The sequence below is a fragment of the Trachemys scripta genome, chromosome 1, assembly GCF_013100865.1.
Source record: "Trachemys scripta elegans isolate TJP31775 chromosome 1, CAS_Tse_1.0, whole genome shotgun sequence".
Taxonomy (NCBI): domain Eukaryota; kingdom Metazoa; phylum Chordata; order Testudines; family Emydidae; genus Trachemys; species Trachemys scripta.
Genome location: NC_048298.1, coordinates 228785837 through 228798840, shown reverse-complemented (window position 1 = coordinate 228798840; position 13004 = coordinate 228785837). Strand labels below are relative to the sequence as shown.

At 43.7% G+C, this 13004-nt stretch overlaps 1 protein-coding gene across 3 annotated transcripts in view; it reads right to left on the bottom strand.

Annotated features, from left to right (window-relative positions):
• Positions 1-9264: 9264 nt before the first annotated feature.
• ATP10A (ATPase phospholipid transporting 10A (putative)) overlaps positions 9265-13004 on the bottom strand; it is a 157617-nt gene continuing 153877 nt past the window's right edge. For 2 of the 3 annotated variants that reach the window (XM_034757919.1, XM_034757920.1), the window contains one exon: positions 9265-12682. In XM_034757919.1, coding sequence (XP_034613810.1) covers positions 11968-12682 — 715 coding nt within the window. In that variant the 3' untranslated portion in view covers positions 9265-11967. The remainder of the gene's footprint in view (positions 12683-13004) is intronic. The other variant, XM_034757922.1, reaches the window with a different exon arrangement.

Here is a 13004-nt window from a genome sequence, read left to right as displayed (position 1 = left end):
AACACTGCTGTTTTCAATTTTTTTGTTTGTTTCTGTTTAGCAACCCCACTTGAGTAGCGTGGCTGGTCTACAAATCCAAGATTTGCAAATTTGCATCTCAGGAGCAGTTAGAATATGTCCTTAATGCCAGCATGAGCAAACACACAGGGGTATGCCCATTAATTTAAATGTTCATGCTGCAGTTCAAACAAATGGGTGTTTGTTTAAAACCAATCAGGCCACGTGTCAAAAACATGCAAGCCATTTTCAAGGTGCGTGTGTGTGTCAAGTGTGATTAAATGAAAATGGCAAACTATTTTCTACTCTTACAGTGACGTACACAGGATATAAATACGTTTTAGGGCCCCATAAATAAAAGAATATGGAAGATGAAATATGTAAGATCCTAATTAAGGGGATTGTGGTCTCCTGGGGGCTCTAGGTCTGGGTACCATAGGGCAGTCCATTAATGGAGCCCTGTATATGACATTATAATCCTTGAGGCATAGCATCTTGATAGCAATGACTAGGAAATACCTGGGGGAATATGACCACCACCGGGCGTTAGTGTAAGGCCTTTGTGATGTGATTTTCATTCATCTAGGGATATTTTTAGAACAGTCTTTTATTAGCAAAATTACATTGGCCAGCTGCTTTGGAGGAGGGGGGAAATGAATTCCTCATGACATATACACTGTTAATTTCCCCTCCCTGTATAAATAAGTGTTTCATGAGCATCTGGGACTTGCTCGGTGAAGTCTGTGCCCTGGCCTCACTACACCTAACACAAAAGGAGGCATTATTCTAAAGGGCTGATCCTGCCTGGTGCTGAGTCAGCTCCCACTAAAATCAATAAGAGTTGACAATGCTCAGCACACCTCACAGGATTGGGCCCGGAAGCAATGATTTTACATGCAGCGCACTCTCGTAACCCATTGATAGAAAACATCATTTAGCTCGGTTTTCATAAAGCCGGTGGGGATTAAAATTACACTGAGATGGAAAGATCACAGGACAAACGAACCAGTTCCAACGCCATTTCGAGGCGCGTTGGGCTTTGGCCAACGAGCTACTTGTAATGTGCAAAACCAACAGTGAGCTAAAAGCATTAAAAATACAGTGTGGTGGATCTCAAGAGAGATCAGTTCTCATTTATACACTGCATAAATAATGGGTCTGACTCTCCCCTGCCTTGTACCTTGTGCAGCCATGTAAAGTAGAACAAAAATGCTGCTCTGCTGAGCTGACACCCACTATACAGAGGTGTAAATGACTGCGTACAAGCCCAGTATCAGCATAGTTCCTGCAGAGTAATAACTGTGCATTAAACACCCACATTCCTAACTGGGTTTGAAACATCTTCACTGATTACCTGTGGACTTCTCCTTGCAGAACAGCTTTGCTCCAAGTATCTATGCATATACTTGTATGCACAGAGTTTGTGGGGCTTGTTTCGTTACAGTTTACTAGGGTGTGTTTTTCCATGTTTTGACTCAGACATGATATTCTATTTTTTCTTATTGCATTACTACTGATGGAGGTTCAGGCCTAATGCCACATGTCAGGGCACAGATGTCTTCATGGAGGACATTTTGCAGAGGTGGCCTCCGATGTTGGGAGCCCAACTACAGATGGGGAGGTAGTGAGCAATAGGAGTTGTGCACTGGTGAAAATCAAGTTCAAATTGTCTCAGATAACTGGACACCTATAAAATAAACTACTCAGAATCAGAGGCTACATGGGACACTTTTGGCCTGGAGAGGTGTGAATTTGGAAGTGGAAGGAAGGAATTTAGGATGGGCAGCAGAGCCAGTTCCAGCAGAAAAGTTTAAACTTGCAAAAAGCTGCGTCAGGAAGCAGAAATAGAAAACAGAAGAAGACTGAAAGGACCTCTGAGGAAGTCATCTGCAGGTGCCGATGCACCTGGGCCTCGTTCTTATTTTGTGCATTGTGTCAATTATTGACCGGAGGGAGAGTTTTGCATGTTCATTCTTTCCAAATAGTGCTTCACGGCACTCAAAAATCTGTTTCACATCACACCTTGCAACCTAATTTAACACAGCACATGTTTCCATGCATAAAATGCTATTTCCCCTAAGCACTTAGTAGAAGCACAGCAATAAAATAAAATAACAAACAATAAAAGCACTTTGCATGGTTCCCGCAAACACTTAGCTATATCCTTACAGTCAAGTAGTCAAGTGCATGTATAGTACATTTCATCTCACCAGCTCAGACATTAATCTTCACATTACCTGATCCCCATCCAATAAGGTAGGCAAGTACAAAAAGATTTTGATTTGACAGTCATTAGAATAAGGGATCTCTGTGGTAAATAAAGGGGCAAGTTGTGGAAATATCCAATACCATTCCTGATAACCATTAGTAAGTGTTCACATTTTAACACCAATCCCTTTAAATTAAAATTCCCATTTAAGCAAAATAAATTTAGAAACCAACTTAATTTGGCGCTGTTGATTTTTTTTAACCCAGATTTCTTAGTTACTGTAATCTGTCTGTGGCGTTATGGACAGGGGCTGCCATTAAAGAGTCAACATTTGCCAAAAGTGAAAGCTGAAAGCTCTCCCAGGCTTTTCCTGTTCTAAGTAGAAGAAAATATTGTGGCATCTCACTTACCAGTTCAGTAGTAAATGTGGGGAAATGACACTGCAATTCCGACTACTGCATTTCCATGGAAGAAAGCATGCTCATAGGTATGGGGCTGAGAGTGGGAAAGCATATGCTATTCTCACTTGCTAAGGGATAAGTATCTGAAGAACCTTATAGGTGAAACATCTCTATAGTTACTCATGTGATGGCCTACACAAACTCACTCTAATTTATAAAGCTGCTCATGTCAGTACTGGGCATGAGAATTTTCTCTCCCTCCATCTATCTATCTCTATATGGCCTGCATCACCATGGTACCTGAGCCCCTCCCATGAGTTAAAAGATAACAACGCTCTCTCTTTCTCCTTCCTTCCCTGCCCAAAAAAGCAGTTAGAGCTTTAGATGTGTTTCACTTTTAACCGCTTTGTAAGAACGGGGGGGCTATTGTGGAAATCTAGGGCGAAGAACTGGCATTTTTGGATGTAGCTCTGAATGTAGTGAGGTTTGTGGGTGTTATTTCTGCTAGCAGTTGGTTCCATACTCTTTGTGTGGTTCCTGTGAAGAGTATGTCTCCTGTAGTCATGACCCTACCCCTATTGGTTGACAGTAGCATTGCTTCAGTGGAACAGCTGCCAGGGGAGGCCATTTTGAAGAAAAGCAGAATGCCTGGTGCTCTCCTGTACATGGCAACACCCAGCATAGTCTCACATTTCACAAATATTTCACAAAACGGGTGGGGTCCAAGCTCTGGTGAGAACAAATGAGAAGATTTATGTGCACGATACCCCCTGGCTTTGGCCCCTTCACACCAGGTAAAAGGGCCAGGGCAGAGTAAAGGTGCCCTAAAAGCTGTGCATCCAGCTGTGGGAGAATTCCACCGATCTGGGAACTGAGGGAGATAGTAGAGGACAGTCTTCTGAGGACTCCCCCGCAAACCTTGGTATAGGGTGTGGAGCTGCAGCGCATAGTGCTGGGGCGATTCTGGGCAGCCCAGGGCATCTGCCATAATTTAGATAGCCCCACAGGGCTGTTTAATGGTAAGTAACATCTTAACATCCTGCTGTGTACAAGCCAGGTGTAGTTTTATTATGTATTAGCAGGTTGAGGTAACACTGGGCTCCCCTCTAGTGTTTACCTCAACCTGCTAACTTGTGTTAAAATTACCATTGCATTGTCCATAGTAACATGCTCTCATGTGCTAGCTAACACCATTAAGAGCCCACCTTTTTTCCTAGTGTGGATGCACCCTCAGAGGCACAGCATATGCAGAGCCTCTGTCAGCCCATGGTCTTTTCTCTAGAAAACGCCTGGAATGAATCAAGAGGGTCTCTGTTATTCTCAGTACATTGGCCTTCATAAACTATTCCAGAAATGGGTTTCTGATTGAAAATTCACAATTGTTTTCTTTTTAAAAAGTCGCTGACCTTGCTGCTAGCTCACACCCTTTGGGCACAAGAACATTTAATTTAACTGGGGGGAAGGAGAAGGTGTTGGGTGCAGTGTGAGAACCTAAACAGGATAGAATCCTGTAAGCTGAACTTTATAGGGGTCTTGGTAGGTTAAAAGAAATAGAATCATATCCCCACTGAACTTGAGTGCAAAGGGTTAACTTTCATTAGGCTCAGAAATTTAGCGCAAAACCTTGGTAACTTTAGGGTATATTCTCCCCTTGATATATGCAGTCAACTCACATTAACATTAATGATTTTCATATACACTGAGGGGAGAACCCTTTAGCCTTTAATTAGTGTCTTAATTTAAATTAAGAATCAGTGTAATCATTTTGTCTTGTTTCCAGTGCTTTTATTTCAGTCAACTTTACATGGATTTTAAGATTAATTCCCTTTCAGCTATTGTAATAGCTCTCTGGTTGCAGAACATTAACTAACTAAAAGTTAACTGTATCTACAAAAGCAAACAGTATAAAAAGAAGACAGAAATCTCACAAACCCCCAGTCCATTCAGAAAAACTTAGTTCATGTGGGGATAAAAGTGCTAGCGATAATTAGGGCTACTAGAAAATTTTCTGTTGAAAAACAAAACAAAACTGGTTTTCTGATTGTTAGAGGGCTGCTACCTCCAGAGTGCCCCTTCATGGGCTGGGGAGGCTCTGCAGCAGATCTGCCTCAGTTTCCCCTTCTCAGCCTGCTTGGGCAGCTGCAATGACTTGCTGTTGTAACTCAGTGCAGTGATTTGACTCTCCGGCTAAGTCATTAAATAAAAGTCCTCCCCCTTCTGGAGTATCCAAGTCCAAAAATAAATTAAAAATAAAGGCTGTCTTACCCAGTCCCCAGCTGGGCCCAGTTCCTCTTACGCCCAACTGCCTCCAGAGAGCATAAGCATGAGAGTGATTGTGTAGCCTGTAGTGCACTCACTTGGGAGGGAGGGACCCAGGATCCAGTCCCCCTGCCAAGTGAGTGCACTACAGGCTACACTGATCAAGTTGGTAAGAGCAAATGGGACAAATGCTCACTTTTGCCAAAAAAGTTGGGATGGCCGGGACAGGGCTTAAAAAAGGGACTGCGCCAGCCAAAACAGGATGTATGGTCCCCCTACTTAGAGCACGCTCAGGAGAGGTGGCAGAGCCCTGTTGAAATCCCTTCCTCCACCAGGTATTGGGAGAACTCAAATTGGGGATCTCCCACATCCCAAAGCCCTAAGCACTGGGCTAAAAGTTATGAGGGAAGTCATCGTCCCCCACCCCCAACTGTTTTGTCTGAGCTTGCCTGAAGGGCCCGATCTGGTAGCTGGGCTCTGAGCACACCTACCAGATCAGCCCCCTCAAGCTAGTTAGATGGCTGAACACCTAACTTCCCCAGTTTTGTGAATCACTCTGGGGCTTAGATGGGAGGTACGTGCCCCATTTCCCACAGGGAGGCAGCAGTGCGCATGCCCAGAGGCCCAACTTCTGCCAAGTGAGCTCAGCAGGAGTTCTGGGTCCCGACACTGGGACTTAAGTGCCTAAACAAGAGACTTAGGCACCCCACTCCTTTTGTGCATTCAGGCCTTAGTGCCTTTTGTCTGTATGGCACCAGTTCTTTAATTGTTGTTTTAATTATTGTACACACTCTAAGGGATTGTTTTGATTCCGACATTTTATAAATTATAGTAAATACATGACTGATGTGGGACTGCAGCCTGAAGTCTTTGCTCAGTTTATGCAAAACTTCCATCAGGCCAAGTTCGTAGGTATTCACTCAGTTTTATTGGAAGCAAACCCCATGTGTCACAGTTACTGGGCTAGCTGCGTAGCTGTCCCGTCTCGGGGTCTCACCGACCACACCCACAGGTGCACCCCTTCAGGGCTTTACCTCTTCTGGGTAAACCTGGGCCCACTCTTCACCACAACCTAGGTTACAACCGCCTGGGTATCGACTATGACTTCTTCAGCGGGTACAACAGCATCTGCAGCTGCGAGCCATTTGTTCTCCAGGAACTGTGACAGCAGGTTGTTGCAGTGAGACAGAAACAAACATCTTCAAAACCAAGTGGGATTTATTCATGTCTCAAAAGCACCAAGCAGGGAGCGCAAAGGGTAAAACAATAAACCCCTCCTCACATTGGTAAGCTCCCCTCAGCCCATTGAACTCCACCGCTGAAAGGGAGAAACAGCTTGCAGTGCAACAGCATGCCCCATGGCTCTCAGTCGGACTGCGAGCCTTTTTACTGACATATCCTGGCCAGCTTCTCTGGGTATGTCTACACTGTGATTAAAAACCCACAGCTGGCCCGTACCAGCTGACTCAGGGTCATGGGGCTTGGGCTGCGGGGCTGTTAAATTGCTGTGTAGATGTCCGGCTCAGGCTGGAGCCTAGGCTGTAGGACGCTGCGAGGTGGGAGGGTACCAGAGCCCAGGCTCCAGCCCATGCTGGAATGTCTACACTGCAATGAAACAGCCCCACAGCCCAAGCCCGGTGCACTCCAGTCAGCTGGCACGGGCCAGCGGCAGGTGGCTAATTGCAGTGTAGACATAACCTCTCAGCTCACCCAAACAATCTCCCTTTTGTAGATCCTTGATCTTTTGGATCTCCTTTGATCCCAGGTTTCAGCCTTGGGAAGAGTAAACAAATCTCACCTGACTGGATCCCAGCCATTTCTCCTCAAGGAGCTTATCTTTGCTATAGTTTTGTTTCCTGTGGGTTTCTCCCTCAGCAGTGTCTTTTGATGTAACTCCTGGCAGTCAGACAGATTACTATCAAACAGATATACTGTCAAACATTTATACACATATGTCCCAATATGCCACAAATGGCACTTTAAAATTTGTCCTAATAAGAATTCTCACATCGGCAAAACAGACTTCAAGAATTTGTCGACTTTACCTTTCCTGGGTACAATATGCTAACCCTTCTCTTGGATGGATATAGGTGGTGGTGCACTTTAAATGTCACAGGGAAAATTCCTGGACAGAGCAAACACCCCTAAAACTACTTGGAAGGCACTGTTCAAGCTGGAGATAAGGCCAAAAGATCAACATATGCCCCAGAATTTAGTCTCTTAATAGGTTCTGCTTTCAATGTAACTTATGACCCATGGAACCTGGCCCACATTTTCAAAAGTGGCCCCTAATTTTGGGTTGCTCGGTTCTTGTGTTGCCAGCTTCAGTCACCTGGGGCTTGATTTTCAGATGTGCTGAAGCCAGGGACTCCAGCTGAAATCAATTCTGCTCCAACTACATTTCAACAGGGATGTAGGTGTTCAGCACACCTGAAAAACAGACCCCTACACATTTAAAGCTGGGCATCCAAAATTACAGGACACTTGAAAATCTGGCCCTGCGTGTACCTCTTAGGTTACCAAAAAGGATATTCTGCTGTAGTTCCAATTTTATTTTTTGATTGAAGACACACAGGCTGGAACTGTTAAATGGCTTATTCATTAACATTAAGAAATCTTAATTAGCTTCACACATAAGCACTTTCAGTTGTTGGAATTCTTTTCACTAATTACGCATCCAGAATCCCCACTGCAGCAATCCCAGAGAGTCAAAGGCAGCCAATACTTAGCACAGCACATTTTCAATAGTGTCTTAAACTGCAGACAGTGCAGCCACCTGCATAGATTTTTAATCTAAGGGATTGTTATTGGAAAGTGGGGGAGAAAAGTTAGATCCTGCCATGATGTTTGGGGAGCCAGATTGTTTAGGTGATTAGTAATGGAAGAGAGGGTATGTCTACACAGCATTTTGGAGCAAATGGAAGCGGACCTCTGGGCTCACAGACTTGAGCAAGAGCTCAGGCTCTGAAGCTTGGGGAGTTGGGGTGAGTATTTGCTACTATTACACTACAGTACATATTTATCCGGACTGTCTGGCCTACTATACCACCAATGTTTCCCAGAACTCCTACATGGGTCAGGAGACAAAGTACACTTCCAAATTTAATTGAGGCTGAATAATGCCTCAGGGGCCGTACAATTTGAACTGAGAAATAGCTGTGGCAAAAGATGTTTTATTTGGTTTGGGTTTTTTAATGTGGATTCCAGGATTAGGGCAGAAAATGCGATTCCCAGATGACTGAACCACCAAATGAAGCAACATCCAGGCTTGATGTAATTTATTTGAACCATACTTTAACATATCCATATATTGCAATATAAACAATATAAGTGCAAAATATTTTTTATATAGCACCTTTCATTAATAAAGATCTCAAAATGTTTCACAAAGACTATCTGTTCGTTGATAGGGATCACTTAACCCACCACCAAAATTCAGGCAGTGAGAGAACGGAATGAGCTTAGTGGGGCACTGAAGCACTACACAGCTGCTTAAGACAGGAAGTGACAAAGTAGCACAACATCATAACTGAGTGAGCAGAGTCTGGGACATCAGTTGTGGAAAGAATGCCATCTTGAGTGGTCATGTAAAACCCAAACCTGTAAGATGTTGAGCATTCTCACCATCCAACCCATAATTTGATATTAGGTGGATGGGAAAGTTGCCCCTTGAAATCGGAAGCAGCCTCTGTAGCTGCGTAACTAGGGAGGCCTGAGGAGCTTTCACTCCCTGGCAGCTATGGAATCAGCTGTTTTCCTCAACAAAGCCCTTAAATCGATGTGGACTGTAATCTGAATTGGGCCAGCGTCACGGATCAACTATATCACCTCTGAACTTGTGAAAAGGACCAGAGCAGTGGTTCTCAAAGCTGGTCCGCTGCTTGTGCAGGGAAAGCCCCTGGTGGGCCGGGCCAGTTTGTTTACCTGCCGCGTCCGCAGGTTCAGCCGATCGCGGCTTCCACTGGCCGCGGTTCGCCGCTTCAGGCTAATGGGGGCTGCAGGCAGGGCCGGCTCCAGGCACCAGCCCAGCAAGCAGGTGCTTGGGGCGGCACGTCAGGCTCTTCGGCGGCCATTCGACGGCAGGTCCCTCAGTCCCTCTCGGAGGGAAGGACCTGCTGCTGAATTGCCGCTTAAGGAGAAAGAGGCGTGGTGGAGCTGCTGCCGATCACGATCGTGGCTTTTTTGTTTTGTTTTTTTCTTCGCCGCTTGGGGTGGCAAAAACCCTGGAGCCGGCCCTGGCTGCAGGAAGAAACGCAGGCCAAGGGATGTGCTGGCTGCCCTTCCCGCAGCCCCCACTGGCCTGGAGTGGCGAACCGCGGCCAGTGGGAGCCGCAATCGGCTGAACCTGTGGACACAGCAGGTAAACAAACCGGGCCGGCCCACCAGGGGCTTTCCCTGAAGAAGCAGCGGACCAGCTTTGAGAACCACTGGATCAGAGGACTATCAATAGTCACCAGTGGCCGGGGTCTTGGTTTTACATCTGCATCAAAAATAGAGGCATTATGATCTTGGCACATAGTTAAATACGAGTTAAATACAGCTGAACCAAGTAATAATACTGGGGTACAATTTTGCGTCCATTTCAAGATTTTATATGCCAGGTTTTGCCTCATAGTAAATATTTGCCAGAAATAGAACATCTGAAATCGAGGCAGTAAGATGATAGAGTTCTTTGTTAATATTACTGTACTTATATCTAGCTATTGAAAATCAAAGTCCAGGTCACTAGTATCTGTTTATACAGTGCCTAGCACAACAGGGCTCCAGTGCTGTTACAATGCAGTAATAATGACAGGGAAAGAAGCGAAAGGGCCACACGATCTGTATTTACATGGATCCATTGGCCCCAACACCTTACATACCTGCCGTGGGGCATCTGGAGCTGTGCTGCAATCGCAGCCACAAGGGCCATACAGAGCCACCTCCTGCCCTGGCCACAGATATTGTTGGGCCAGGGAGTGGATTTCATGGCCCCAGCCTCTCCAAACTCCACCCACTTGGTGTCTGACTATTCTGGCTTTATGTGGGTGGAATGGATTTCACCCTGACATCCTGTTTTACAATTTGAGGAAATGTTTCTCCCAGACGGCAATATTTTCACACGGATATTGCTTTAAAAAGGTGAGCCATTACTTCCTTTGCCATTAAAAAAAAGAGATTGTAGCTCCCCCTAGGAGAGTTCTTTGGACTGGCACATGCTGCATAGTCCATGTTCAATGTCTGCAAGATCAATTGGACAAATGAATCCTTCCAACAGGATTCTATGGGATGCATTTGGTGATCTAAGTATGTGTAGAAATCTATTGCCTGATTCCTAAGGTAACCACATAGAATGTAGACGCATTACAACACTTTCTGCCAGTAAGAATCTATTAAAAAGAAGAGAGATTTCCTCTATTTTAGACCTAACACATTCTTTTTGGAGGTGAGATAAAAATGGATAAAGCCCTGCTTGAATCACAAGTCCTTCCCCAAGTCAATCTCATGTTTAATGAAAAGCTAGAATATGTGAGTGTTGTGGATACATTTAGCACATTCAATAACTACTTCATAATGAGGATAGAAATATTCTCATTCCAAAATGTAGTTTGGCTGTATGATTGTGTGTCACATTTTATCAGGGCAACGTAAAGAAAGCCTGATAGTAACCCTTTATTTATATTGCTTTTACTTCTTCCCTTTGTTCAGGTTTCGCATTTTGATATGACCAATTCTCTCTGCATTTGTGGGAAGAGACCAACAAGGAAACCCTTTTAAAAATACCCAGAGAGACTTAGAAACCAGTGTATGGCAAATATTGGGGCTTAAGGTTGAGGGACTCCATGGGAGCCAATATGGCTGGGGATTTCCTGTTAACACACAGAGAATGAGGTGTGCAAGTTTTGAGCTTACACAACTAATAGTAAACAAAAATAGGATGTTCTGAAAACTCAAGCTGCAAAGACAATACGTGACAACTAGATCATAGAATCATAGAATATCAGGGTTGGAAGGGACCTCAGGAGGTCATCTAGTCCAACCCCCTGCTCAAAGCAGGACCAATCCCCATATCCTGTGTTAGTTTGTGTGTGGAGATGGCACACGCTATGTGATTATGGATGCAAATCCAAAACAGCCTCCCGAGGTAAAGATGGCCACTAATGACTTGGGCTTCAAGTCACTGGACTAGAAGTGAAAGAGGCTGTAATCTATAACAAAGGGCTCTCCATGTATTCTTTAGCAAACTGGACCTACATTCTTCAGCAAGTTCTGTGGCATTTCAATGGAGCAGACTGCTGCATGCTGAGAGTGCTCTCAGTTCCCACTGACTTATATCATACCGCACATACAACATACAATCACTTACCCCCGCAACATCTCTTTACAAAGCAAAACGGTTTTTCTTTTCAAAAGGAATGGCCCGACCTGCCAAATGCAAGCTATTTTTACTGACTGCAAGTGAAGCACTGAACTCTTATTAACGCCAGACTGGGCAACCACTTTGTATTAAGGATGGTCATTTCTTTATTGTTTTATCATGAGAAATAAAATGCTACTGAGGAGATATTCAATTATGGTGACATTTATAAGATGCTGGTGTATTTATACGGTGGTGAGATACTGTTAATATTTACAAAGAGGTATGATATTTTCAAAGATCTGCCCAGCAGTTTTCCCCTTAAAAACTTGATTGTCAGACCTCACAGAGATTTTTTATTTTAAATCAGATGACAAATTATCCAAACTGCTGGGATGTAGTGTTATCATTATGTTTTTTCCCGTCCCTGATTGCTGAACCAACTATAATCATGTCTATAATTGCTCCTGAAATCCAAACCTTTTGGACAAGGTAGGTAGGTCCATTGCTTGCAATACTTGCCAGAATGAAAGAGAAGCAACTGAAAAAGAAACAACCTGCATTTTCTTATAAAATGAGATAAAAAAATTCAAGTGTATTTTCTTCTTTATATTTAAAGCTCTTATTTCAATATACAGCACTTAAACATTTTTTAAATAATTTTTTGTACCTTTGATTGCCTGTTTCATCTCTGGAAACAAGCAGAGTAATTTCACTATACATCTGTGCAAATAAAAAATATATAAATGTACTCAGGGCCCATGTCATAAGAAGGTGGTTTCAAGAGTTTCACTTTTACAGAAATTAGTTGGGGTCCCTTTAAGTTGTTCCTGGAAGTCATTTGAGTTCTTCCCTGTTAAGCCTTTGAAATCCTGATGCAAAGAAGATATGGAGCCAAGCACACACATGTTGTCCTGTACTTCATTTTGTAAACGATGTGGTGACAGTTGTAAAACTCTCCCAAACCGACTGAACAGGGGAGTTGATGTGATCCAGTTCAATAAACTGAAGCTTGACTGGTCAACTGTTGTGTTCCATGGGAACGTTTCTTCTACAGACATTGACTCCATCTCTGAAGTGTTGTGAGTAATTTCGTGAAATCCCAGGGATCGTTCTTGACTGTTTGCCACTGAGGAGTGTTTTTTCCCCCCACATAACAGAGATCCAGGAGGAGAAACAGTAACACTCAGTCCTGTTGTGTGTTCTGCCTTTGTATTTGATGGGAAAGCTGGGTCATTTCCATACTGAGATGATTGCGAAGAGGGGGTTTGGTTGCAGGCCTTAAAACAATCACTATCATTTGACTTAGGATTCTGTGGGCAATGTTCTGCACATGGGGGTTTCTGGGGAATGGTTTCCTTTTTGATATTCAACCTGTTCGGAATCTGGTTGCGAGTCTCTGGAGGCAATCTATTCAACTGGCGTCCAAGTTGAAGTTGGGTTGGGAAGACAGTCCCCTGAAGGGTTCTGTACAGAAATCTGAAGGAGGAAAAATGTACATATGAAAAGAAATCAAAGAAAGTGGATCTGCTTGAGATTTTATCAAGAGAAAAATGTCCACAGAACAGAATATACAATTACTTTAACAGAATGAGAGTTTATACAGGCAAGTACCACAGTTAATTCATTTTCTTTAGATTTGACATTTAAAATAAAAAGATTGCCCAAAGAGCTCTGAGTACTCTGACAATAATGTGACCTACAATAACTACCCACCAGCGATAATACTAATACACAAGTAATTGGACTCAGTTAGCCAGCAGCCTTAAATAATCAAATGAAGCTAATAATATACTTCAGC